Source organism: Labrus bergylta, chromosome 4, assembly GCF_963930695.1.
Source record: "Labrus bergylta chromosome 4, fLabBer1.1, whole genome shotgun sequence".
Classification (NCBI taxonomy): domain Eukaryota; kingdom Metazoa; phylum Chordata; class Actinopteri; order Labriformes; family Labridae; genus Labrus; species Labrus bergylta.
Window position 1 is genome coordinate 13,954,911 of NC_089198.1, and position 23,527 is coordinate 13,978,437.

Sequence of the window (23,527 nt, forward strand, 5' to 3'; positions counted from 1 at the left end):
GCTTCAAAGAGAGAAAATTGCACTGCATCTTTTAGACTAAGAAACTTAGAGCTGTATTCTTCAGTCACAGCTTGGCTATTGTTTCCCTCTGTTGCCTTTATGCTAAGCTACTCCACTGCAGGCTGAAGTCAAATATTTAATGTATAGAGACACTTTTAAAAATCTGTTTTCTCCTTTAAGACAAAAAAACCCCATAAAAGTATATTAAAAAGTTGAATCATTCTTTGAAAGGTGAACATTGGATTCAGATAAGAGATAATGGAGGAGTCTGTTATAGCCTTGATCTTCATGTAGTCATGTTGGTGTGCCCGAGACACTCAGAGCATCAAGCTACTTATTCCTAACTAAAGGAGAGATAAGATGAAAGTATTTTATCAATATTCCTTTTTATCTATCTTTTTCCACTATTTTACTTACACTTGCTTTCATTGCTTTTACTCTCTGTACTCTGATTATACTCTGCAGCATTTTACATGTTTGTCTTCTTGGTTTCACTTCACTGTCCGTTGGTATTATCTTGATGTGTCTGGTCACGTTGTTTGGATTCTTTTGTCGTTTCTTGATTGACTTGTTTGTCAAAGCACTTTGTTATCTCTTGTCTTAAGGGCATTTTATGAACATCCTTTATGGCATTTAACCTTATTAGCATTTGAATATCTCGAAAGAAATTTGGTGATCTGAGTCCAAATTCTGCTTCAGATTTGAGCAAAGCTTTAAAAATTGACGTTTCCAGGGTAGAAAGACAGTTTTCTCAGAGAAGCTTTACAGATATACGCTGAGGTCAGCACAAGACAAGGCCAATCCCCACTCGTGTAAAATCATTCCTTGATGTAATATTGAAGTTAATGATCAACCATATTTTAATGTGTTTCAGTTGTTTCGTAGAGCTAAGTCAGACCTTATCAGTCGGCCTGAAAGGTTAACAGACTGTTATGACTGTATGTGTAAAGTGTGTTGTTGTTGGATCTACCTGGGCTTTGTGCTCTTTTTCTTGTTGCTGCACACGTCTGTCTTTGTGCTGAGTTCGATTGGAAAATGGATGGCGGTGTGTGCGCTGGTCAGTGATTGGATGGAAGCTGTTGCTGCGGGCGCATGCCATATTTGGAGGATACTTGAGGGCACCAGTTTTAAAAGGGAGCTGCGGAAGCTGAACGCTGCCCCTCTTCTTCCTCACCTCCAAAGATAGATGTGTTCGATTTTGAGAGAGAGAAATTGTGTCTTGTTTAAATTGAGATTATTTTTATTACGTTATGCAGTCCTGGGTAGGTTGTAGGGGTTTTCCCTAGGCTGGTCGTAACACAGCTACAGAGCAGCAGATGTTATACATTTTCATTTTTCTAATTTAATATTAAAGCAAAATCAAGCAGATCTACTGTAATAAATACCGAAAAATACAATAGCAAGAGTGATATCTGCTTTGTTGAAGCATACTGATAGTAATCACATCACTGTGAGTGAGGACATAAAATGACACTTCCTGTCAGCCTCCTGATGTCGGCTAAAGATGCATGTTAACTTTATTAAGATATCTTACACGATGTATTTTGATTGGAAAACTATGCAGATACTCATACAACAACAAGCTCAGGTTTCAAGAATAACACAAGTACAGTCGTGTTTGAAAATGTGTTAAAAATGACCAAACGTGAGCAAGGTTCAACGTTCACAGCTCTCCATTTAAACAGTCAGGATGGACCTACAGAGAAACATGTCACAGTTTCACTCATCGTCTCATATTGAATAAACACAAACGACCCCTGAGGTGGGAGACTTTGTGTTGCAAAAACAAATACACTATAAGCCACATGTGGAAAGGAGTTGGCCCACAATAGATGTTTCAACTTCCTGCAGGTCTGTTTTTTGTCTACAGAGCGACAGATAAGTGTGAGTCAGAAAGATCAGATACATCACTGTGGCTTCCCCAAAACAGACAACCTGCATGATTCAAGGTGTTAAAAACACATCAGCCACGACCATATTTGTAAAAGGATCTTTCTTTTTTTTAAGATTTATTTTGGGCTTTTCGTGCCTTTAATGCAGGGTGGAAGCGAACCTGGGCCTGCCGCTCGAGACGAGAGTCTCAACACATGCGCCACCAGCGCGCCCCAGATGTTTCTTTTTCACATGAGGTTTGACATTGTGAAACCACACACAGAGATAGTGTGTGACATATTCACACTGCATATGCCACACTCACTCTGACACCAAATTAAAAAAAGACAAAACATTGCAACAACTTGTTTTTGTCTTTTTTATAAATCGACATTACCTTGATAAAGTTTAAACCCACAGTGACATTTTTCATAATAAAGACAATCAATGCACCCAATGTGATTAAAAAAAAAGAGAAGTAATTAGGTCCATGCCATGCAAGAAGAAAGGAACAGGAAAGTCAGTCAGATCCTTGATGTGTCATGCTCTTTATGTTTCGGCCATCTTGTTTTGTGGCTTCAGCAGACGGAGTTGCTGCTGCTGCACGTTTCCATGTAAAGAAACTCTGAGGACGACACACTGTGTTAGAGTTCAGACAGCAGGTCATAGTCTCGACACACAGTTCACAGTCGGCTCTTCGATGCACCACAAATGACAACAAACAAACACTGAATTCACCTGTCTGAGTATCTGTGTGACAGGTTTCACTGTCGGGGAGACTGGGGAGTGTTGCAACAGTAAAAGCCTTTCACACATGCACAAAACGTCCTGATATTTCAGCGTATACAAACCGCCAAATTCTTCATCCCGACTTGACCCTGAATTTTTCCTGCCAGTCAATATTCAGGAAATGACTGACAGGTGGAAACTTAAGCGTTTGCATCTTGTGATCGCAGCACGTCCGTTGGGATCTTTGTACACAATATGAAGATGCTTCATGCTCTTTTCCACTCATTTAATGAAACCGTAAATACGTGTAATCATAAGTAGCATTTTTTGAGACTAAAACAATGTCAGCATAGCGTCTGACTCTATTGCTTTTGGATATGTTGCACACATTAGGCTGTTACTTCTGCAGCATCTTTAACGTCAAGACATGCTTTTTGATACCCCCTCTCTTCACATGTGTGAAAGAGCAACTCAGGAAGATGTCAGGGGGAGCATATCCAGAAATTTTTCTGAACATGTTCATTAGTGCGTGTGTGAAAAGGGTCATAATCATGAACATGCTGATGAGATGACAATGATTCTGCACATGCTCAGTTTGACCGTCATCCCAAGTGATAGACAAAGTCTTTATTTATTTAATATTTAGTTTGCATTAATTAAAAATAATAATTTTAGAGGCTTTCACACTCACTTATTTTTTGTGATTTTCATATCCATCAAAGTAAAATGTTTATCTTGTGTCCTAATACGTGTTTCTCGTTAGCTCAAGATGTTCTGTCAGTGTGGGGAACATGAGCTCATTTATTAAACAAATGTTTCATCAAGGTTTGTTGAATAGGAATTAAATAAAAAAACTAAGTCAATAAATTGCTTTTTTGAGATTTGAAAAATAGAAATAAAATGTAAAATAAAAAGTTCAATATGTGCTTTCACTGTTCAATATTTAAATAATGACATGAAGTGCAGTTAATAAACAAATACTCAAATACTCATACTTCACAACGAGGTGAATGTCAATACCATGATCAGAGTTCTCTTCTGTTTCATGAAGCGATGATTAAAGGTCACATATTATGTAAAATACACTTCACCATGTTTTTAAACACTAAAAAGTCCTACTTTTTTCAGAAAATGTGTGCTTAGAAACAGCTCATTTGCATTTAAAGCTACAGACACAGAAACAGCCTGTTCTGAGAAGGGCTGAAATAGAGGAGTTTATAGACATGATCACATACAGGATCAGAGTGGATTTAGAACAAGAAATTTCACAGTTTTTGGGAGCTCTGAGACTTATTTAAAGTGGTTTAAAAGGAGAATAATATGTGACCTTTAATGTCTCACATTCAACCACTTCTAAATGGTAACGTATTGGTAATCAACCGAGAGGTCAAAGTTGAATAAATATAAATTCAGTAATTTGTTAATTATTATTATTTGAGTAAACAAAAGAGAAAAAGTGTTGCAGCTGTCCCCAGCCTCCCCTACCAAAGCTAAATCAATATTCCTCCTAAATTAATGTTTTGGGGTGTATGAGTGTGTGTGTGTGTGTGTGTGTGTGTGTGTGTAGTACCTTGTCCAGAGCTGATGTTCTGTATCTGTGTTTTGTCCAGTGGCTCTGTGAGAGGAACTATATTGACGTCACAGACAGCTCGTCTGTAGCTCTCGATCAGTGTTTCCAGAGTCCCGAAAGTCTGCTGTCTGACTCCTGAATCCTGATAATCACACAAACACATGTGCGCACACACACACCATAAATTCAAGTGTTTGCCACTTAGTGTGTGTGTGTCCATTTCGACTGCATGCAGAGGCCGCTCACCCACCTGAAGTTGAAGAAACCAGCCGACAGAGGACTGAACAAGCCTGTAGGTGTGCACATACGGTGCTTTTCTGGAGAACACAAAGTTTAGACATTTGAATGATTTTCTGTGGTTGTGAAATCTGAATCAGTACACGTGTATGCACATGTTCCAGATCGATGATTAAATCTACAAGAGAGAGTGCCTGCATGTGTGATAGATGGTGACTGATTTCAGTCGTGTGTTTAACACCGGGGATGAAATGAAACTCACTGACTCCTTCATAATCTGAACATGAAGGATTCTTTGTGATCAGGGTCAATGATTCTTTTATTTGTAGAGATAAATCATATCATCCTTGGGAGATTGTTCACCATTTTTCATTTTCTTTTCATAAACAGCCTTTAGATTGTGTTTCTCTTTCTTGGTTCTGTTTAAAGAGTTATTATGAATGCTTTAAAGTTTGAACTATGAACATTTTGGCTTGAGTTTGGTCACATTACATACATATACATGTCAGCTCTTTCAAAACAGTCTTAATTGTTTTTTATTTACCGCTGCCCTCCCATAATTTCAATCACTTCTCACCGGCTTTAACTTCAATCTTTGAATTGAATCACTTTATATTTACCTTTGAATTGATCTTATATATGAATTAATTTATTTTTATTCTGTTTTTATTATTTTATTTATTAAGCTAAATTTTTGTTTTTGATCTTATATTTTATGATCAAAGAAATCACAATAGGTAAAGTGATGCGATGTAACACTGGCGCAGTAGGTTTGTTGGGCAGCTCATGGCTGTGTAAATCCTCCTCGGATTGTTCTGCTTGTTGTTATGGATTTTTATATCCATCAATAGAGATTAAGGCAAGACCAGTCTGTGAGTCTTTGATCGTCGAGGAATGTACATCTCTGTAGTCAGAGACTTCAGAGCAGTAAAACATTGTTAAGCATGCAGAGGAGATACAGATCAGTAATCGTCTAAATTCAGCACATCTTAAAATATTTACAATTGAAAATCCTATTTTGTTCTGTCATATTTCTTTCTATGCTTTGGTGTTCTTAATGTTCAGTTTTTAACACTTAAAGTGTAAAGCACTTTGAATGGCTCTCTGTATGAAAGGTGATTCATAAATAAAGTTTCTTTGATTTACTTTTACTCAAATACAAATTTCCATTTTATTTAACATTCAACCTTTAGATTATAAATTATATGGTTCTGATCAGGATTTTGTTTGCCAAAGGTTCAATCAGTTTATTAAGTGTATTATTTTAAATAAAATAAGCAGCATGCACTTATTTCTACTTCAGATTTTTAGTGCAGGACCTTTATCTACTGTCCTTACCTCTCCTCTTCTTTATAAAATAAAGCATAAAGCTCCAGGTTTTCACATAATGTAAAATATAAAACCGTTTTTAAAGGAATATATATAATAACTCTGAGTTTGATTATAAAGCATTCAGAGTATTGTGGTTATATTTATACAGTTTGTTCAAAGTTGAGTGATTGACTGTTAATGACTAATAAAGTATTGTTTCAACTTTTTACAAAACTCATGTTGATTTAATGAGATAACTGTTTTCTAAATCAGAACTTTTAACTATTTGTTCTTATCTTGTAGATTGTGCTGTACTGTATAAAGGTCAGTGTAATAATCACAGATTGATTTACAGCTTGAGAATCTGAAGAAAATCTCAGAAAAGGACCTTAGACGTTGAAAAGATGATTCAATGGATTCCTTCACACATGCAGAATCCACGGAAAATACTGGAGCGCATGAATTAAGGCACTCAGAGTGGACGGGTTAGTGCTTTGCACCTTAATAAATTGCCTGAAGTGATGTGTGCTCCAGTATTTATTTGGCCTCTGCCTGTATGAAGGAGTCATTTGAACCATCATATTTGGTGATATTTGTCCTCACAGCTCACCTCACACACAGACAGAAGGCCCCCTGCACCGTCTCACTGTCTCTGATCAGAAAGCTGCCGTCGTGTCCGAACCTCTCCAGCAGACTCTCCGTGGCCCCGCTTCCGATCCTCCCGTAGTAAATCGAGCTGACAAACATCCCCTCGTTCTCCATGTTAGCTCGGAGGCAGGCACCGATAAATGGGTGTATGAGACTGCAGCCCGTTTGTAGCAGAAAAGGGAGTGTGAGACAGTGAGGCAGGAAAAGCACCTCTATCTTGGTTTTCACACTTTTTTTTTGCAGCTGCAGCTCGTTGTCACGCAACCCGTCTATAAACCTGCATAATGGCCTTTATCTATGAGAAGTGAAAGTATGGTTTTACCTCGGTGAAATGTCTCCTCTTGAATTTGGATTCTGATTTGAACGCAACAAAACAAAAGAAATTACCTCACAAAATGTCACGAATTCCCCGTTCCCTCTTTAAGGCCCCCTTACAACTGCTGTTGCCCTCTGATAACCCCTGTGTGGGTAGAAAGGATGTTTAGCTACACTGCATTATGAAATCAAATCAAATATCCGACCTGGAATGACATATTTGAATTCTGAAGTGTCTATCTATAATGTGTATTTCTACAATATATTGGGCACACTCCAGACATTGATGACACCTGTACATATAGTAATTCTGATAAACTAAAAAAAAACAAGAACAGGTTAACAGCTCAGATTTTTGTTCTTACTGGGGGTTCAGACACACACAAACCACCAGCCAGCCAGACCACACACTCACCTCATCACACACAAAAAAAACATCCTGCTTTCAGAAATGTTTACATTATAAAACATTAAAAAGTTTTAGTCAAGTACAAAAAAGTATTGTGAGAAAACTGCTTTATTAAAGCTCCTGTACGAAACTCTAAGTTCTGCCCCCCCCCCCCCCCCCCCCCCCCCCCCCAGACTGAGTATTACATCCCGCTGTGACTTAAATCCTGGATTTTTGGTTAAATAAAAAGTTCATCTAAAATAAATTGTCTACACTACATCTTAAAATACTTTACATAAAGAAAGTGCACAATTTAATCTTCATGCTCCTCTCCACATCTTCATTCTTCTTAGTGTCTTTCCTCCAGAGAGCCGATGGTTTGGAGCTCTGCAGAAAACCTTGCACCCAGATCTCTGTTGGCCTGCAGGAAACCAGCCAGACTCTTCAACTGCTCAGAGTCCTGAGGAGGAAACACAGACTCAGTCAAAGTCATCTTTCTTTGGATGTGTTAGAGCACATGGTTATCTTAGTTATTCTTCTCACCTGTGCCTTTGTGTCGTCATCAGCATGTAGGAGCTCCTCTAGCCTCTCTTGTAGCAGCTCAGCCTCCCATTGGCTGATTAAGTCAGCGTTGGTCACCCATTGGCTGACAGTATCAGTCTCTAATCCATCCAGGCTATCAGAATCCAAACAGTCCAAACCAGAGACCCATATGGACAAATCAACAGTCAGCATCTGGACAAAAAAAAAAACACAAAGGCAACCAAACTGTGACACATACTGCAGCAGCTGAAACTAGCGACACACTCACACAAACACACAAAGATACACACACACACACAGACTCACACGCGCTCACCTCCTCGATGTGTCGTCCAGCTGTTGCCATCTGTGGGACGTGTCTGAACTGAAGCAGGAGGTTTCTCAGAGCAGTCTGATAGTGCCTCATCCACTCGTCTTTAACACCCAACTCACAAGAATGCATCAACTCGTTCCTGTGACGGATCACCTGGAACCACAAACACACACACACACACACACAGTTCATCATTACATATCCACCTGATTCCATGTTATCTATGAATCAGTCTATGAGAAAGACAGTTCGAGGGCCTGTTAAAGAGTTCTACAGCACTCGGTCCACTCTTCATTTTGTCAAGTCCTCTTCTTCTGGTTCAACTTCTCTGAGCACATAGTACATTTCTGGTTGCAAAGGTATTGTTTAAACTCATGGAATTATTTAAAAGATTGTTTTGTCATCTCTAATTTGCTCTCACAAATAGGTGTGCCTGAATATGGTGCATTACTATCTACACTGCAGTTTTACTAAAGACCTGTAGTATTGCTTAATATGTAAATTATGTAACCTGAAACTTGTTGCTGCGTGTCCTCGGTTGTGTAACAAGCAGTGGAACACATGTAGGAAAGTGACTATTATGACTACTCTTTCTATCTGAATTAAGTTTTTTTCTTTTTTTGAGAGTTTATTTTGGTTCTTTCAGCCTTTATTGATTGGACAGTGGTTAGTGCCGGAAACAAGGATGAGAGAGTTGGGAGTGACATGCGGGAAAGGAGCCGCATTTCAGAGTTGAACCTGGGCAGCTCGCCTGGAGGAAGAAGTATATGGGGCGTTTAACAGAACCACTCGCTAGGCCATCTAACACCCCAATAAGCACTTTATAAATAGAGGGACAATACTGCTACTCAAAACTAACCTAAGCCAACTTTCAATAGTTAAAGGTCACATATTCTCCTCCTTTTCAACAAGTTGAAATGAGCCTCAGAGCTTACCAAAACATGTCCGTGAAGTTTCTTGTTATAAATCCACTCTGATCCTGTATTTCATCATGCCTATAAACCCCTAAATGCCCTATTGTTTATGGTGAGAAGGCAGACTCAGAGGTCAGAACATCCACCTAGCTGTGGGAGGGGTTACTGTCCTTTGTGATGTCACAAAGGGACAATCTCCAAACGACCTGTTTGAGCACACATTTTCTGATAAGTGGAGCAGGCAAAAGACGGAGAGGATGCACTTTTCTCATCATTGGTGGTATTGTAGACTGGCTAGAGAAACATATTAGTGTTAGATAAACACAATGAAGTTTATTTTGCTAAATATGTGACCTTTAAATCTGTCAGAATGAGATCATTGGATAGACTTATTACTGTCCTGCTCAAACCACAGACACTGGATTTAAAAAAAAAAAGTTTCTTTAATTGATGGCTGTCAATGTGAAGAGATTTAATATGAGGATTAAACTGGTGCATTAAAAATGCCTACACTTCCTTTCAGATAATAGACGTAAAGACAGTCAATCTTGGTTCAAGATAGACTAAAAGTATTGTTAAATTAGCATGAAAAACACACTTTGTTCTGATTTAACTTTTTTTAAAGAGAAGAAAGAAAAAAAGTAGAATAAAAAATGTAAAATGTAGAAATTGTAATTGTAAATTGTCCAAAGTTGTCCAGCTTTTCTTTTTTAAGACAATTAATTTTACCTCTCTCACACATTTATGATCCACAGACTGGAAATGATCACAGTAGTTGATGAGGTTAAGCAGAGCAGAGGCATCACACTGATCTGCCCCCTTCACTTTGCCCTGACCCCGAGGCATGTAGGCCTGCAGGGGAGAGAGAGAGAGAGAGAGAGAGCGAGAGAGAGAGAGAGAGAGAGAGAGAGAGAGAGAGAGAGAGAGACTGTCATTAAATCGAATCAATTATCATCAAATTGTAAAATCCTTTTGAGAACCTTGAAGTCTTTTCAAGTCACGATATAGTTACCATAGATATTCATAATAATATTTGTATAATACATTGATTAGTTGTGACCAGTGCTGGAAAATTAATGGAGTTTAATTTTCAATTAAGATTTTGGCTTCCTACAATCATGAAAACAAGATCATCCCGATCATCTTGGTTAATCCTCCATTATTCTTGTGATGTAAAAGCTGTAGTAACTGCAACTTGTCCACCCTCATTGAAGTGTGACTGTTCTCTTGCATCATATGAGATCTAGTAAAGGCCTGATGATGTTATTTCATGTCATAGCAGATTAAGGTTCAGTGAAGTTAGTGTGCAGGTGTGTGTGTGCGTGTGTGTGTGTGTGTGTGTGTGTGTGTGTGTGTGTGTGTGTGTGTGTGTGTGTGTGGGGGGGGGGTTACCTTGGCCAGTTCCCAGTGGTCTGTTCTCCAGTGTGGAGGGAAACAGTTGTCCCAGTTCACTGTGACGTCTCTCTGTCTGTGGTGTTTCAGGATCTCTGTCTGCCACTCTGAACACAACCTACACACTGAGGAGAGCTACACAGACAGACAGACAGACAGACAGACACACATTAAAGTTATGGTAGAATAAGTGGGATCTATTACATTATCTTACAATCACATTAAGGGGATCGAAAAACCATCCATAGGCACATTTAAAATATGTACACTTTCTTTTTTCAAGCCTTCATTCTCGTAATCTTACATGGAGAAGTAGCCTACATTTCTGATAAAATCAGACTAGGTGCCAAATGATGCAACAACTTTTCCTATAGGACTACAAATATTACAAAAAAAGCATTTGAAGACCATTTAACTTCTGTTTAATAAAAAGCACAGATGTTCAATGAGATTTCCGTATAGTTTCGTAGCCTATATTTTAGGTGTGTAGCCCTAAATGACATGAGAGGCAAATAATGAGTAACTATATCACACATTGTAACAAATGAAGTCGATGACACTGAGACTTACATTAACTCATAAACACTTAACCTATCCCTGCGCATCATTTACAGACTTATCTGACCTGGTTCCCTCTTGGTTTGCACGCAGAGGTGGCGCACGGTCTCCTCAGCCGGGTGTTTCGGTTGAGAAGGTCTCCGTGGAAAGCTCTCATGTGGTGGGTGATAAAAGGATGAAGACCCTCCTTCAGTATGAGCAGACACCGACCTGCCTTCAGCCAGTTCTTATACTCCCTGTCGTTCAGACGGACCGCCAGCTCCTCCAGAACCATGTCGGCTTTACAGTTTCAGACAGAAATCACCACAAAGAAACAAAACAAGTTCAGACAAAGTCCAGCAATGTCCGCGTGTTTAGCTCCGCCCTCCCTGTGCTGACAACAGAGTGGCCACAAGATGGCGCAGTCTACCAGAGAAACCCTCAGAACAGACGCTGTTTACCTTGGTGGTGGTGGTGGTGGGCGAGAGAGGAGTTCATTGAGACAGAAACGAAACTGTTTAAACTGTTCTGTTTTTACTTGAGGCTTCTCTCTGACTTGAGGCAGCTGTCCCACAGCAGACTGTTAACAGTGTTTTGTCAGTAGCAGCTGCCTTCACTCCACCAGAGATCCTTTGAGAAGGCTGTGAGATTAAGGGCATTTTGGGTGAAAACAGCTGTCCAACATCTGCTGATCTAATAGTGATGTCAGAGTTTGTTTGACCCGCAGTGTTAACTTCTGGCTGTGTAGGAAGCTGTTAGCGTAGCCTGCTTGATAACAATTTTCAAGGATAGGTTGCTATAGCTGACAACACTGGGTTTCTAAATTGCATTTTAGGTAATGTAGGCAACAAATTCAAGCCCAAATATTCAACTTTTAGGCCTATAGATTTGGTCTCTACCAACTCCCAAGGGAAATATCCATCTTTGGCGGCTTCTAGTATTAAAACATAACATAACAATGAGTACCGTCATTTTACCTGCTCTTTTGTAATGTCAAATAACAATGAGTAAGGTCTTTTACCTGCTATTACTTATAAAGATAACATTTGTTATGAATTGGCACTATACAAATAAAGATTGATTGATTTAAAAAAGCCAAACATATCTGACAAAACTATATTGGATGAGGTTGCATTGTGGGATGTATTCAAGTCCTATATTAAGCTTGTAGCTCTGTTTTGATTTCTATTAACTACTAAGACAAATATCTGTTACTTTAGATCACATTAATGATGTGTTCAATACCAACTAGTTGCTACCTTTGTCCGCCTGCTGTTTGGTGTTTAGCAGGTGGTGTACAGTTTGGCTTTAGCGTAATAGCTTAAAATAGAAAGAGGAAGAAGGGAGTAAAAATTGTGAACCTGCGTGTTATATTAGCTACGGTTGTTAAATTGTAAGAAATGTATCATAAAGCAGGATGAGATTGTGTCATAATAAAACAATTCTTATAGGCTGCATTTGTAGTAAAGATATAAGGTATACAACTTCGTCCAAAGTGGTTGCCAAGGTCAGCTTAACCTGAAAGTCGTCACAGAAACTTTAAAGAAATATTTGGATAAGCTTGATTTGTTTTTGAGGCTTATATCATACTGTATATACCTCCCTCTGAAAGAACAGATCTGATTCCAAACCGCCCCGGAGACGGCACATTGTTCTGCCTGGAGGCAGCCCCCTGTGAGAGGTGGCATCACCAAGCTGCTTCATGTGCTGTGTGCTGTGAAGAGGAGGGGAGGAAAAGCCAGCAGATGTATGCTCTGACGTCCCTGAGGCTGCTGCTGGAGGTGTTCATCAGGGAGGAGCTCGAGTTTCTGACAGTCTCCATGTATCATTTGAGACGGGAGGCCTGCAGGAGGAGGAAGGAGAGACTAGACTCTGACTATTTCAAGCCTGAGCAGTATGGATAGAGTACAGAAAGTGTTGAAAGACAAAAAAAAAATCCTTAAACTCATAAAAAAAGGTATTGACATATAGCACCATCCATTTCTGAACCTACAGTTTGGTTGTGTGTTTTTTTCATTGCAGTTATTGCAAACCTATTATCACGGCACAATAACTCCACAGCTTAAACCAACATCAGAATTGGTATCAGATAGTGGAAAAGTATTAATACTCCACAGTCGCAGGCAAATCCATGTCACAGAAAGATTGGAGGATCAGTGGCAGGAAGTGCTCTCAAGAAAAATAAAACCGTTTGAGGGCTTTGTGCGGTCAGAAGACTAAAGAAGGTCTATAAGAAGAGATATTAAGCGTTGCCCTTTGACATAATTTAAAGAAAAAGAGATAATTACATTCATCTCTGAATGAACATGGTCCTGTGATGCAATACGTATGAGCTACTTAAACTTCACAACTTCCTCCTTTGGCTTCGTTCATGTCACGTTATGATTGTAAATGTTTACACATATTACCTCAGCTGAGGATCTATACTTCCCGCAAACATTGTCAGGTCATTATTAATAAATGAACGACAATTTTCAGTTCTGAACACAACCTGGTCCTGAGCAGGTATACGCCTTGCAGAGTAAGCTACCATGGTCATCTAACAGGTTGAACAGTGGATGCTTTTCGACACTTTTCGAAACTCTAGTTTTAGTCTCAACAGACTCAGTTTACCGTCTTTTCTCACTTTGTGACCTTCCCACCCACGTGTGCAGTATATTTTTATTAGAAAATATAGCAGTGGGGAATGAGCTCGCACAGCCACTCAAAGCTATCGTATATCATCAACACTACCTTAAAACATTAAAATGTGCACACAATAGCTTATATTGTTATATAACTCAGTAAGGAGACTTTGCTTTACATAGATGACAACTGAAAATGTTCACGAAATTGTCTGGGGTGGGCTACATGTGTGAACACAAATGGAAAAATTCACTGCAAGCCAATGGGTGGTGGTGATGTCGTTTATATCCGGCGATGGCTGTGCAACCAGTTTGACCTGAACAAGGCTGCTCCTCATCAGTATGTTCTTTGACACTCTTTTGTTTTTACTGTGAGTATGTCCAACTACACGTAGAGTAAATACCAAAAGATTCATCATAGCGTCAGACGCTGTTGCTATGACTGTCATCTTGGAAATGTCGTAACATTACTGTACCCCCCCCCCCCCCCCCCCCGAGGAAAACCTCCTGCTGTGAGGACATGTGTGAACGAAAAAGTATGCGGGGCAAGCTGTCCTGAAATTTGTTAGCATGGACAAAAAAGCCAGCCTCTTCAAAACAAACAACTCATGATGATGGGGGGGAGGGGGGGGGGGGGGGGATCCTCATTTGAGTTTAATGAGTTTAAGCATCTGTTTGCCTGTGTTCTTTGTTGGCTCTTTGATTGGCTGCCTTCTTCCTTGTGCATGCTGGGATACACTACAGTGTGCCTGACCTGGAATAATCATGGTATGATTCAAGAAGGAAAGACGAGTGAGGTACCGTATAATTCAGTATTTTTTTAATGTCTAATTAAGTTGTTATGAAGGATAACAGACCTTGGAATGTTGCCGCTGAATTAGGCAGGAACAGTCACAGGATCCCCAATTAAAACATATTACATTACAATTATGAAAATGAAAAGAGGTTTGTGTTTTATCAAATAATTTCATCTTTACATGAAAATTTAATTAGTCTTTTAGAATGCACAGAGAAAAACAAATATCCCTCTATCTTTGTAATTGGATCTCTATGGATTTGACAATAGTTAAAGTAGATTAGACGCCCTGGAGTAAGTGTGTGACTCAATGTGTGTGTGCTTGTGTTGGAGTGTGTGAGTGTGTGTGTGTGTGTGTGTGTGTGTGTGTGTGTGTGTGTGTGTGTGTGTGTGTGTGTGTGTGTGCGTGCGTGCGCGCATAAATGAGCCCTGCTCAGCATTCAGTCGAGGGGACACAACAATATTAATGTGGCTATGTGTGCTTGCAGGTATACAAGGGCGTGCGTTAACGTGTATAAATACACATATACATATACACCACATACACATTTCTGTGCATGTGGTGTGTGTGTGCGTGCGTGTGTGTGTGTGTGTGCCCACAATCCCAGCAGGGTATTTTTTTTTAAGCAGAGGAGATCAAAGAGACATTAGTATTCTGAAATAAATCACATGCTCGGGCTTCACTGTGTGGGTCCCCAAACACATACACAGGAGACACACACACACTCTCTCTCTGTGTCTCATTCTCTCCGTCTCCTCCTTTCTCTTCCCCCTACCATCGCTCTCTTCAAAAGACACCATCAGCCCGCACCACCACAACCCCTCCCTCACCCTCCTCTCCCTCCCCGGCCCCTAGCGGCCTTCAGAGCTATCTGCTTACTGCCTCTGAATCCTTTGTTACATCCTTTCAGTTTCTCACGTTCCGACTTGAGCCCCGTCTCCTCCCTTCGTCTGCAAATAAGCAGGAAAATGCTTTGTCAGAGGAAACTGTTGTTCATCGCTGAGAAAGTCAGAAACGCAAAGTAGGGGGTTTTGACAAGTATATCCTCAGGGAGAGACCCCCCCACCCCCATCCTTCTTCCTTTCTTCCCCCCTTTTTTCACACCTCTCCTTCACTCTGCCTCTCTTTCTCCGGCTCTCAGAATCTGTTTTTGGTGCGTGAATATCTTTTTGGAGCACTTCTGAGACTTTTAAAAATGTTAGGACTCGCTCACAAGTTCTGCAGTAATGAGAGAGCCGTTCTGCTGGGCAGCCAGCGACGGCCGGACTCCACTTTGCTCCCAAAAGAGATGGTCGCTGCTATTGCCAGAGGGGAAAGAGGGGAGCGAAGGAAGAGAAGGGGAAAGGAAAAGGAGTGAAATGATTGACATGGTGCAGCTTGGAGTGGAAGAAGCTCATTTTTAGCCGCAGAATTAGAATGAGTTGAGCATAAATGCCCCCTGTGGCTCCCTGACAGTTGCAATATCCATGAGATTCAGGGTTTTCTTTGTGCTCTGTGTGTGTGTTTATGTGTGTATGTGTGTGCATGTGGGCACGTGTGTGGGATGGATAAGTTTAGGCCAACATGTACATGCATGTACTTATTTATGTGCGTGCATGTGGCAGTGTGTGTCTACTTGTGTGTGTGTCATTCTGATAGCCACCCACATGAATATGCAGATCAGTTTGAGAGAGCGTATGTGCTCAGCATTAAAGCCCACTCTCCACTGCTGACCCAATTTCACACACCGCAGTGTATGTGTGTGTGTGTGTGTGTGTGTGTGTGTGTGTGTGTGTGTGTGTGTGTGTGTGCGTGTGGTGCACTTGCTTATCAATGCATTTTGCCAGCCTTGGAATAATTGTGTGGTTAAGAAGCAGGCATATAAGTGTGGGTGTTTGTGTGTGTGTGTGTGTGTGAATTGGTCTATGACAGTTTATAGTTTTTATAGTAAAAAAGCAGTTTAAAAAAAAAAGTAGTAAGTCTCATCCAACATTTACAAATTCACAGTCGGTTATGAATAAAACAAATCACTACACACTGACCAAACCTCAAACCTGAACAACTCACAACTTTCTGAGTCTTTGTATCTTATTTCTTACACACATATTGGTTTATTTAGCACCACGGCCTGACTGGCTTTGAACAGTCTTTAAATTTTTAGGGCCCGAAGCACTGACAAGTGCGTAGGACCCTCTTGAAACTGAAAGGATTATTATTTATTCTTCCGCCACGTTTTTCACAGCTTGAACATGCGTGAAAACTCCCCAAAATTTCTCCCAAATTGTCCCCCACGAGAAATTGACGTATGAAAGTGGTTCGGTGCACGTACATTGAAAAATGGCTCTACGGCTCCCCCGAACGCGAGTCAAGGCACTGTGCTTAACCTACAGCCACGAAAACTTTGTACACATGTGTATGTTGATGAGACGAACAAAAAGTTACATTATGACCATACTTTTAAACGTACAGGAAGCCCGCTATTTACACTTCAATTTAAAAATAATACGATTTTGCACTACCTATTTGAAGGATCTTGTCTGAGGGCGCTCATCCATTTGACAAAAACTCAGTGTCAGTGTGTTCTAGACATGTTCAACATATAGTCCATGGGCCAAACCAGATTCCGGTACCACTCAAGGTGGCAAAACTTAGTGATGATTTTTGAAAATGTCCATGTCTGTAGATTATATTTTGCTATGATAGACTTTCCTGAGTGGTAGCTGAGTCACAGTAATCAGCTCATGAAGAGACCCGGCCCCCCAAAACTGAAATGCATTTTAGACGCTGGTGCATATCCTGGTTTAAGCTATTGTTCAGGACATTTGTCAGTGTTAAATATTATTGTGTTTGGTATCATTTTAAAGGGGACAGTCCTGGCTTCCATTCAAGACCAATTGTGAATCTTTATGTCATCCATTGAAGTAACTGTAGCTCTTGAAATTGTAAAAAACACACATTTTCCCCAATTTCCGCCTAAAATATACTTTTTCATTTAGCCCTGTGACATCTAGGAACATCAGGGACACAAAACACAGAAACTGGAATACTCACAAGCCTCTAAGTATTCAGGAAATGTATAATATGCCCATACTTTATCATTGTGAAACAATATTATGAGCCATAAATCAGAACAATGACATGCAGAAATCTCTCACGTTTACCATCTCATTGCAGCTTGTAATGGAATGTGACAGGGCTTGAACAAGATCAAATGTAATTTGTAACAGTATACTCTGGAGGAGAGTAATTTTGTATATTTAAAATAAATGTTTACTATGTTTTATAAAACAATGAAAAAATAAATAAACCAAATGAAAAAAATTAATTACTTCACTCACTCATACAGGTATTTTATAGTTTCGCACTACTCACAGTACTTCCACTGTAAAAAAGTTAATCTTCTTTGAAGCCCACCACTACCCAGCATCCAGCACATGCCCTTTCTGCTTCAACCAGTACTTCTGTTCCAGCATGTAAAGAAATGAATGAGCCTGCAAGCTAGCTAGCTAGCTAGAGATCTGTGATTGACCCGGAAAATGGAAGCAAAGCTATCTTTTGGAGGCTATCAGAATATGTTTTAGGCAAAGTATGTGTACACATACATGGAAATTGACAGTGGTTTACATTTCTCTCAGTCTGTAACATATAAATAGACAAACATTTATGAACAAGGTAAACAAATAATACATATTGACTGTGCTAACTTTACCCTCAACATACTGTATTGTTATTGTACTTGATAAAAGGATTATCATAAAACTTCAACTAATTGCCCAAGCTTTGATTTGCTGCACCACTAGCCTGTGCACATCAGTACAGCCTTAACAACAATAACTTGCTGAATGCCTGACACACTGATTTGGATTGTTTAACAACCTGCATAGCATTAAGCATATACCATAGACTCTAAATATTAATGGACGAAGCCTGAGTGACGTCACCCATCTGTTACGGCAGAGGGTTCTGGGGGCTCCTCAGCAGCCACCCTGATGGAAATCCTGTCTCACCCTAACTTTCAGTCAACCTAACGACAGGCTAAGAGCTGGAGCTGAGGCGGGTTTTAAGCCTCTTGACAAATCGTTATATCGCACCCAACCGTCAATCAGGTCAGCTCCGCGCCTAACTATGGATAATTCGTTGAGTTTTCAAAATCAAAATGGAGCCCCCCGTACAGTGTTTGCCGGTGATGACAATAACTAATCAGACCAAAGTTTCAGCAAAAAGTGTTAACTCCTGGAGATCTCTGTTCAGGGCAGCTCAGATACAAAACCATGAAGCAGCTTTGGAACTGGCAAAAGACATGACTGAAGGTCAGGTCATTTCAGAAATCTACTACCTTAATGGAATTCAAGAATGAAAAGAAAAGAAAACCGCCAGTGATTGTCCTGAAGGGACAAAATCTGAAAGAGGGACCAAATAGCAGAGATTAACTGTAACAGTGACAAGAACCATGAGCCGATGCAAAAATCAGCGGTGCATCCACAATGAAAATCGACAGCAGAATTTTTAACATTGTGAGTCCATGTAGCAGGACCCAACCACAGATCCTCTTGATGTCTACTACCAGACAACAATCAAAGATGCTGAATGACAGATCAGGGTCATAGGGGTCATGTACACCACCTTGCCATGCAGAGTTTCTCTGTATCTTGGGCTCTGGCGGTTTTCTTTTTTTTTTTCAAGGATTCAAGGTCCTTCCTCATAGTAAAGATGCTTCATCTTGTTGATGTGTAACAGGTATCCTCATTTCAAAAACCTGGAAATTCAATATGCTCTTTCCATTGAGCAATAACTCATTATTTGAATATCATGATATCACGGTTACTGCTCCAATTAAAATATACATTGCCATCATTTATTGCCCACAGGGTGTCATCATGAGGATTGTGTTGTGGAAATGGACATGTAACTCTCAGATATCCCTGATGATGGAACACCACTGATTGAACATCCTCACATGCTCGGGTCACCTCTCTGCTAAAAAAACCCAAACTCAACCCAGCCCAAGTTGAAAACTACAGACTGGTTTCACTTCTGCCCTTTCTGTCAAAAATACTCGAGCGCACAGTCTTTAATCAAGTCTCTGAGTACCTTTCCAAAAATGATCTGTTTGACCAAAATCAGTCAGACTTTAAGCGGGGCCACTCTACTGAAACTGCACTACTGTCAGTAACAGAATCCCTCACTTGTCTAGAGCTGTGGGTCAGTCCTCAGTTCTATTACTGCTAGACCTGTCTGCTGCCTTTGACACAGTCAACCATCAAATCCTCCTCTCCACGCTCTCTGAACTTGGCTTAACTTAATATCCCATTGTGCTCTGCACGTTATTTCGTCAAAGGGCGTGGGCATGGCGTGCGTTCAAAGTTTGATGCGCATTTTAGCAACTTGCCAAAAAAGTAAATGCTTATATCTCTGACATCTAGTGTTCAATCATATTATGATTTCTCATGCATGATACAGGGGCCCGCCCTGAACACATCCGTGATTGACATTTTTTGATTAGTCACAGCGCCACCTGTTGACAATAGGCAGTTACTGCTTCTCAATTAGCATTAGCAATTGCTACACAGTAGCTAATTTTGGAAACCTGTTTGCAACTGCATTGCATTGATAAGAAGCTCATACGTAGCGTAGCGTTCCAAGTTCAGAAGTCGGAATTTGGAACTGAGTTCCGAGTTCCGAGTTCCGAGTTCCGAGTTCCGAGTTCCGAGTTCTCAGTTCCGAGTTCCGAGTTCCAAGTTCTGAGTTCCGACTTCCGACTTCCGACTTCCGACTTCCGACTTCCGAGCTCCGAGCTCCGAGTTCTTAGTTCCGAGCTCCGAGTTCCGAGCTCCGAGTTCCGAGTTCCGATTTCCGACTTCCGACTTCCGACTTCCGACTTCCGACTTCAAACTTCCGAGTTCTGAGTTCTAAGTTCTAAGTTCTAAGTTCCGACTTCCGACTTCCGACTTCCGACTTCCGAGTTCTGAGATCCGATTTCCGAGTTCCGAGTTCCGAGTTCCGAGTTCCGAGCTCCGACTTCCAACTTCCAACTTCCGAGTTCCAAGTTCCGAGTTCCGAGTTCCGAGTTCCGAGTTCCGAGTTCCGAGTTCCGACTTCAAACGTCCAAGTTCTGAGTTCCGAGTTCTGAGTTCTGAGTTCCGAGTTCCGAGTTCTGAGTTACAACTTCTGTGTTCCGAGTTCTGAGTTCTGAGTTTCGAGTTCTGAGATCCGAGTTCCGAGTTCCGAGTTCCGAGTTCCGAGCTCCGACTTCCAACTTCCGACTTCTGAGTTCCAAGTTCCAAGTTCCAAGTTCCGAGTTCCGACTTCCGACTTCCGACTTCCGACTTCCGACTTCCGACTTCAAACTTCCAAGTTCTGACTTCTGAGTTCCGAGTTCTGAGTTCCGACTTCCGAGCTCCGAGCTCCGAGGTGAGTTCTGTGTTCCGAGTTCTGAGTTCTGAGTTTCGAGTTCCAAGTTCTGAGTTCCGACTTCCGACTTCCGACTTCAAACTTCCGAGTTCCGAGTTCCGAGTTCCGAGTTCCAAGTTCTGAGTTCTGAGTTCCGACTTCAAACTTCCGAGTTCTGACTTCTGAGTTCCAAGTTCTGAGTTCTGAGTTCCGACTTCAAACTTCCGAGTTCTGACTTCTGAGTTCCAAGTTCTGAGTTCTGAGTTCCGACTTCCGACTTCAAACTTCCGAGTTCTGACTTCTGAGTTCCAAGTTCTGAGTTCTGAGTTCCGACTTCAAACTTCCGAGTTCTGACTTCTGAGTTCCAAGTTCTGAGTTCCGACTTCCGACTTCCGACTTCAAACTTCTGAGTTCTAAGTTCTAAGTTCTAAGTTCTAAGTTCCGAGTTCCGAGTTCCGAGTTCTGAGTTTCGAGCTCCGAGCTCAGAGTTCCGAGTTCCGAGTTCCGAGTTCCGAGTTCCGAGTTCCGAGTTCTGAGTTCCGACTTCCGACTTCCGACTTCAAACTTCCGACTTCCGAGTTCCGACTTCAAACTTCCGACTTCCGACTTCTGTGTTCCGAGTTCCGAGTTTTGAGTTCCAAGTTCTGAGTTCCGACTTCCGACTTCAAACTTCCGACTTCCGACTTCTGTGTTCCGAGTTCCGAGTTTTGAGTTCCGAGTTCCGAGTTCCGAGTTCCGAGTTCCGAGTTTCGAGCTCCGAGCTCCGAGTTCCGAGTTCCGAGTTCCGAGTTCCGAGTTCCGAGTTCCGACTTCAAACTTCCAAGTTCTGACTTCTGAGTTCCAAGTTCCGAGTTCTAAGTTCCGAGTTCCGAGTTCCGAGTTCCGAGTTCCGAGTTCCAAGTTCCGAGTTCTGAGTTCCGAGTTCCTACTTCAAACTTCCGAGTTCTGACTTCTGAGTTCCGAGTTCCAAGGTTCGACTTCTGACTTCTAACTTCTGACTTCTTCTAAGTTCTAAGTTCTAAGTTCTAAGTTCTAAGTTCCGAGTTCCGAGTTCCGAGTTCCTGTTTCTGTGTTCCGAGTTCCGAGTTCCGAGTTTCGAGTTCCGAGTTCCGAGTTCTGAGTTCCGACTTCCGACTTCAAACTTCCGACTTCTGAGTTCCGAGTTCCGAGTTCCGAGTTCAAACTTCCAAGTTCTGACTTCTGAGTTCCGAGTTCCGAGTTCCGAGTTCCGAGTTCCGAGTTCCGAGTTCCGAGTTCCGACTTCAAACTTCCGAGTTCTGACTTCTGAGTTCCGAGTTCTAAGGTTCGAGTTCTGACTTCTGACTTCCGACTTCCGACTTCAAACTTCCGAGTTCTGACTTCTGAGTTCCGAGTTCTGAGTTCTGAGTTCCGAGTTCCGACTTCAAACTTCCGAGTTCCGACTTCCGACTTCAAACTTCCGAGTTCTGACTTCTGAGTTCCGAGTTCTAAGTTCCGACTTCCGACTTCCGACTTCAAACTTTCGAGTTCCGAGTTCTAAGTTCCGAGTTCCGAGTTCCGAGTTCTGACTTTTGAGTTCCGAGTTCTAAGTTCCGAGTTCTGAGTTCCGAGTTCTGAGTTCCGAGTTCTGTGTTCCGAGTTCCGAGTTTCGAGTTCCGAGTTCCGAGTTCTGAGTTCTGAGTTCCAAGTTCTGAGTTCCGAGTTCTGAGTTCCAAGTTCCGAGTTCCGAGTTCCGACTTCAAACTTCCGAGTTCTGACTTCCGAGTTCCGAGTTCCGAGTTCCGAGTTTCGAGCTCCGAGCTCCGAGTTCCGAGTTCCGAGTTCCGACTTCTAAGTTCTAAGTTCTGACCTCCGAGTTCCGAGTTCTGAGTTCTGAGTTCCGACTTCAAACTTCCAAGTTCTGACTTCTGAGTTCCGAGTTCTAAGTTCCGAGTTCCGAGTTCCGAGCTCTGAATTCCGAGTTCCGACTTCAAACCTCCAAGTTCTGACTTCTGAGTTCCGAGTTCCAAGTTCCGAGTTCCAAGCTCCGAGTTCCGAGTTCCGAGTTCCGAGTTCCGAGTTCCGAGTTCCAAGTTCCGACTTCAAACTTCCGAGTTCTGACTTCTGAGTTCCGAGTTCTAAGGTTCGAGTTCTGAGTTCTGACTTCCGACTTCTGTGTTCCGAGTTCTGAGTTCTGAGTTTCGAGTTCCGAGTTCTGAGTTCCGACTTCAAACTTCCGAGTTCTGACTTCTGAGTTCCGAGTTCCGAGTTCTAAGTTCTAAGTTCCGAGTTCTAAGTTCCGAGTTCCGAGTTCTAAGTTCCGAGTTCCGAGTTCCGAGTTCTGACTTCTGAGTTCCGAGTTCCGAGTTCCGAGTTCCGAGTTCTAAGTTCTAAGTTCCGAGTTCTAAGTTCCGAGTTCCGAGTTCTAAGTTCCGAGTTCCGAGTTCTGACTTCTGAGTTCCGAGTTCCAAGTTCCGACTTCCAACTTCTGTGTTCCGAGTTCTGTGTTCCGAGTTCTGTTTTCCGAGTTCTGAGTTTCGAGTTCCGAGTTCCGAGTTCCGAGTTCTGAGTTCTGAGTTCTGAGTTCTGAGTTCTGAGTTCCAAGTTCTGAGTTCCGACTTCCGACTTCCGACTTCAAACTTCCGAGTTCTGACTTCTGAGTTCTGAGTTCTAAGGTTCGAGTTCTGAGTTCTGACTTCCGACTTCTGTGTTCCGAGTTCTGAGTTCTGAGTTTCGAGTTCCGAGTTCTGAGTTCCGACTTCAAACTTCCGAGTTCTGACTTCTGAGTTCCGAGTTCCGAGTTCTAAGTTCTAAGTTCCGAGTTCTAAGTTCCGAGTTCCGAGTTCTAAGTTCCGAGTTCCGAGTTCCGAGTTCCGAGTTCTGACTTCTGAGTTCCGAGTTCCAAGTTCCGACTTCCAACTTCTGTGTTCCGAGTTCTGTGTTCCGAGTTCTGTTTTCCGAGTTCTGAGTTTCGAGTTCCGAGTTCCGAGTTCCGAGTTCCGAGTTCTGA

General features: G+C 41.5%; 2 protein-coding genes across 2 annotated transcripts; both read right to left on the reverse strand.

Annotated features, from left to right (window-relative positions):
* Positions 1-1,494: 1,494 nt before the first annotated feature.
* Positions 1,495-6,724, reverse strand: LOC109996286 (SH2 domain-containing protein 1A). The gene is made up of 4 exons (XM_020650344.3): positions 6,330-6,724; positions 4,422-4,488; positions 4,172-4,313; positions 1,495-2,497 (listed from the first exon to the last, which is right to left on the reverse strand). The coding sequence occupies exons 1-4, from the start codon at positions 6,479-6,481 to the stop codon at positions 2,451-2,453; spliced, it is 408 nt and encodes a 135-aa protein (XP_020506000.1). The 5' UTR covers positions 6,482-6,724; the 3' UTR covers positions 1,495-2,450.
* Positions 6,725-7,396: 672 nt separating this feature from the next.
* Positions 7,397-11,144, reverse strand: zgc:153935 (uncharacterized protein LOC777611 homolog). Its single transcript, XM_020650098.3, has 6 exons — positions 10,858-11,144; positions 10,233-10,367; positions 9,570-9,692; positions 7,930-8,079; positions 7,614-7,805; positions 7,397-7,530 (listed from the first exon to the last, which is right to left on the reverse strand). The coding sequence occupies exons 1-6, from the start codon at positions 11,062-11,064 to the stop codon at positions 7,420-7,422; spliced, it is 918 nt and encodes a 305-aa protein (XP_020505754.2). The 5' UTR covers positions 11,065-11,144; the 3' UTR covers positions 7,397-7,419.
* Positions 11,145-23,527: the final 12,383 nt, after the last annotated feature.

Coding starts and splice junctions, on each gene's coding strand:
- LOC109996286 (XM_020650344.3), bottom strand. CDS start 6,481: ATGGAGAACGAGGGGATGTTTGTCAGCTCGATTTACTACGGGAGGATC. Junction 4,314..4,421: donor GCTGGTTTCTTCAACTTCAG/GTGGGTGAGCGG, acceptor TGTGATTATCAG/GATTCAGGAGTCAGACAGCA. Junction 2,498..4,171: donor GAACATCAGCTCTGGACAAG/GTACTACACACA, acceptor TGTCGTCCTCAG/AGTTTCTTTACATGGAAACG.
- zgc:153935 (XM_020650098.3), bottom strand. CDS start 11,064: ATGGTTCTGGAGGAGCTGGCGGTCCGTCTGAACGACAGGGAGTATAAG. Junction 10,368..10,857: donor GCAAACCAAGAGGGAACCAG/GTCAGATAAGTC, acceptor CTGTCTGTGTAG/CTCTCCTCAGTGTGTAGGTT. Junction 9,693..10,232: donor ACCACTGGGAACTGGCCAAG/GTAACCCCCCCC, acceptor TCTCCCCTGCAG/GCCTACATGCCTCGGGGTCA.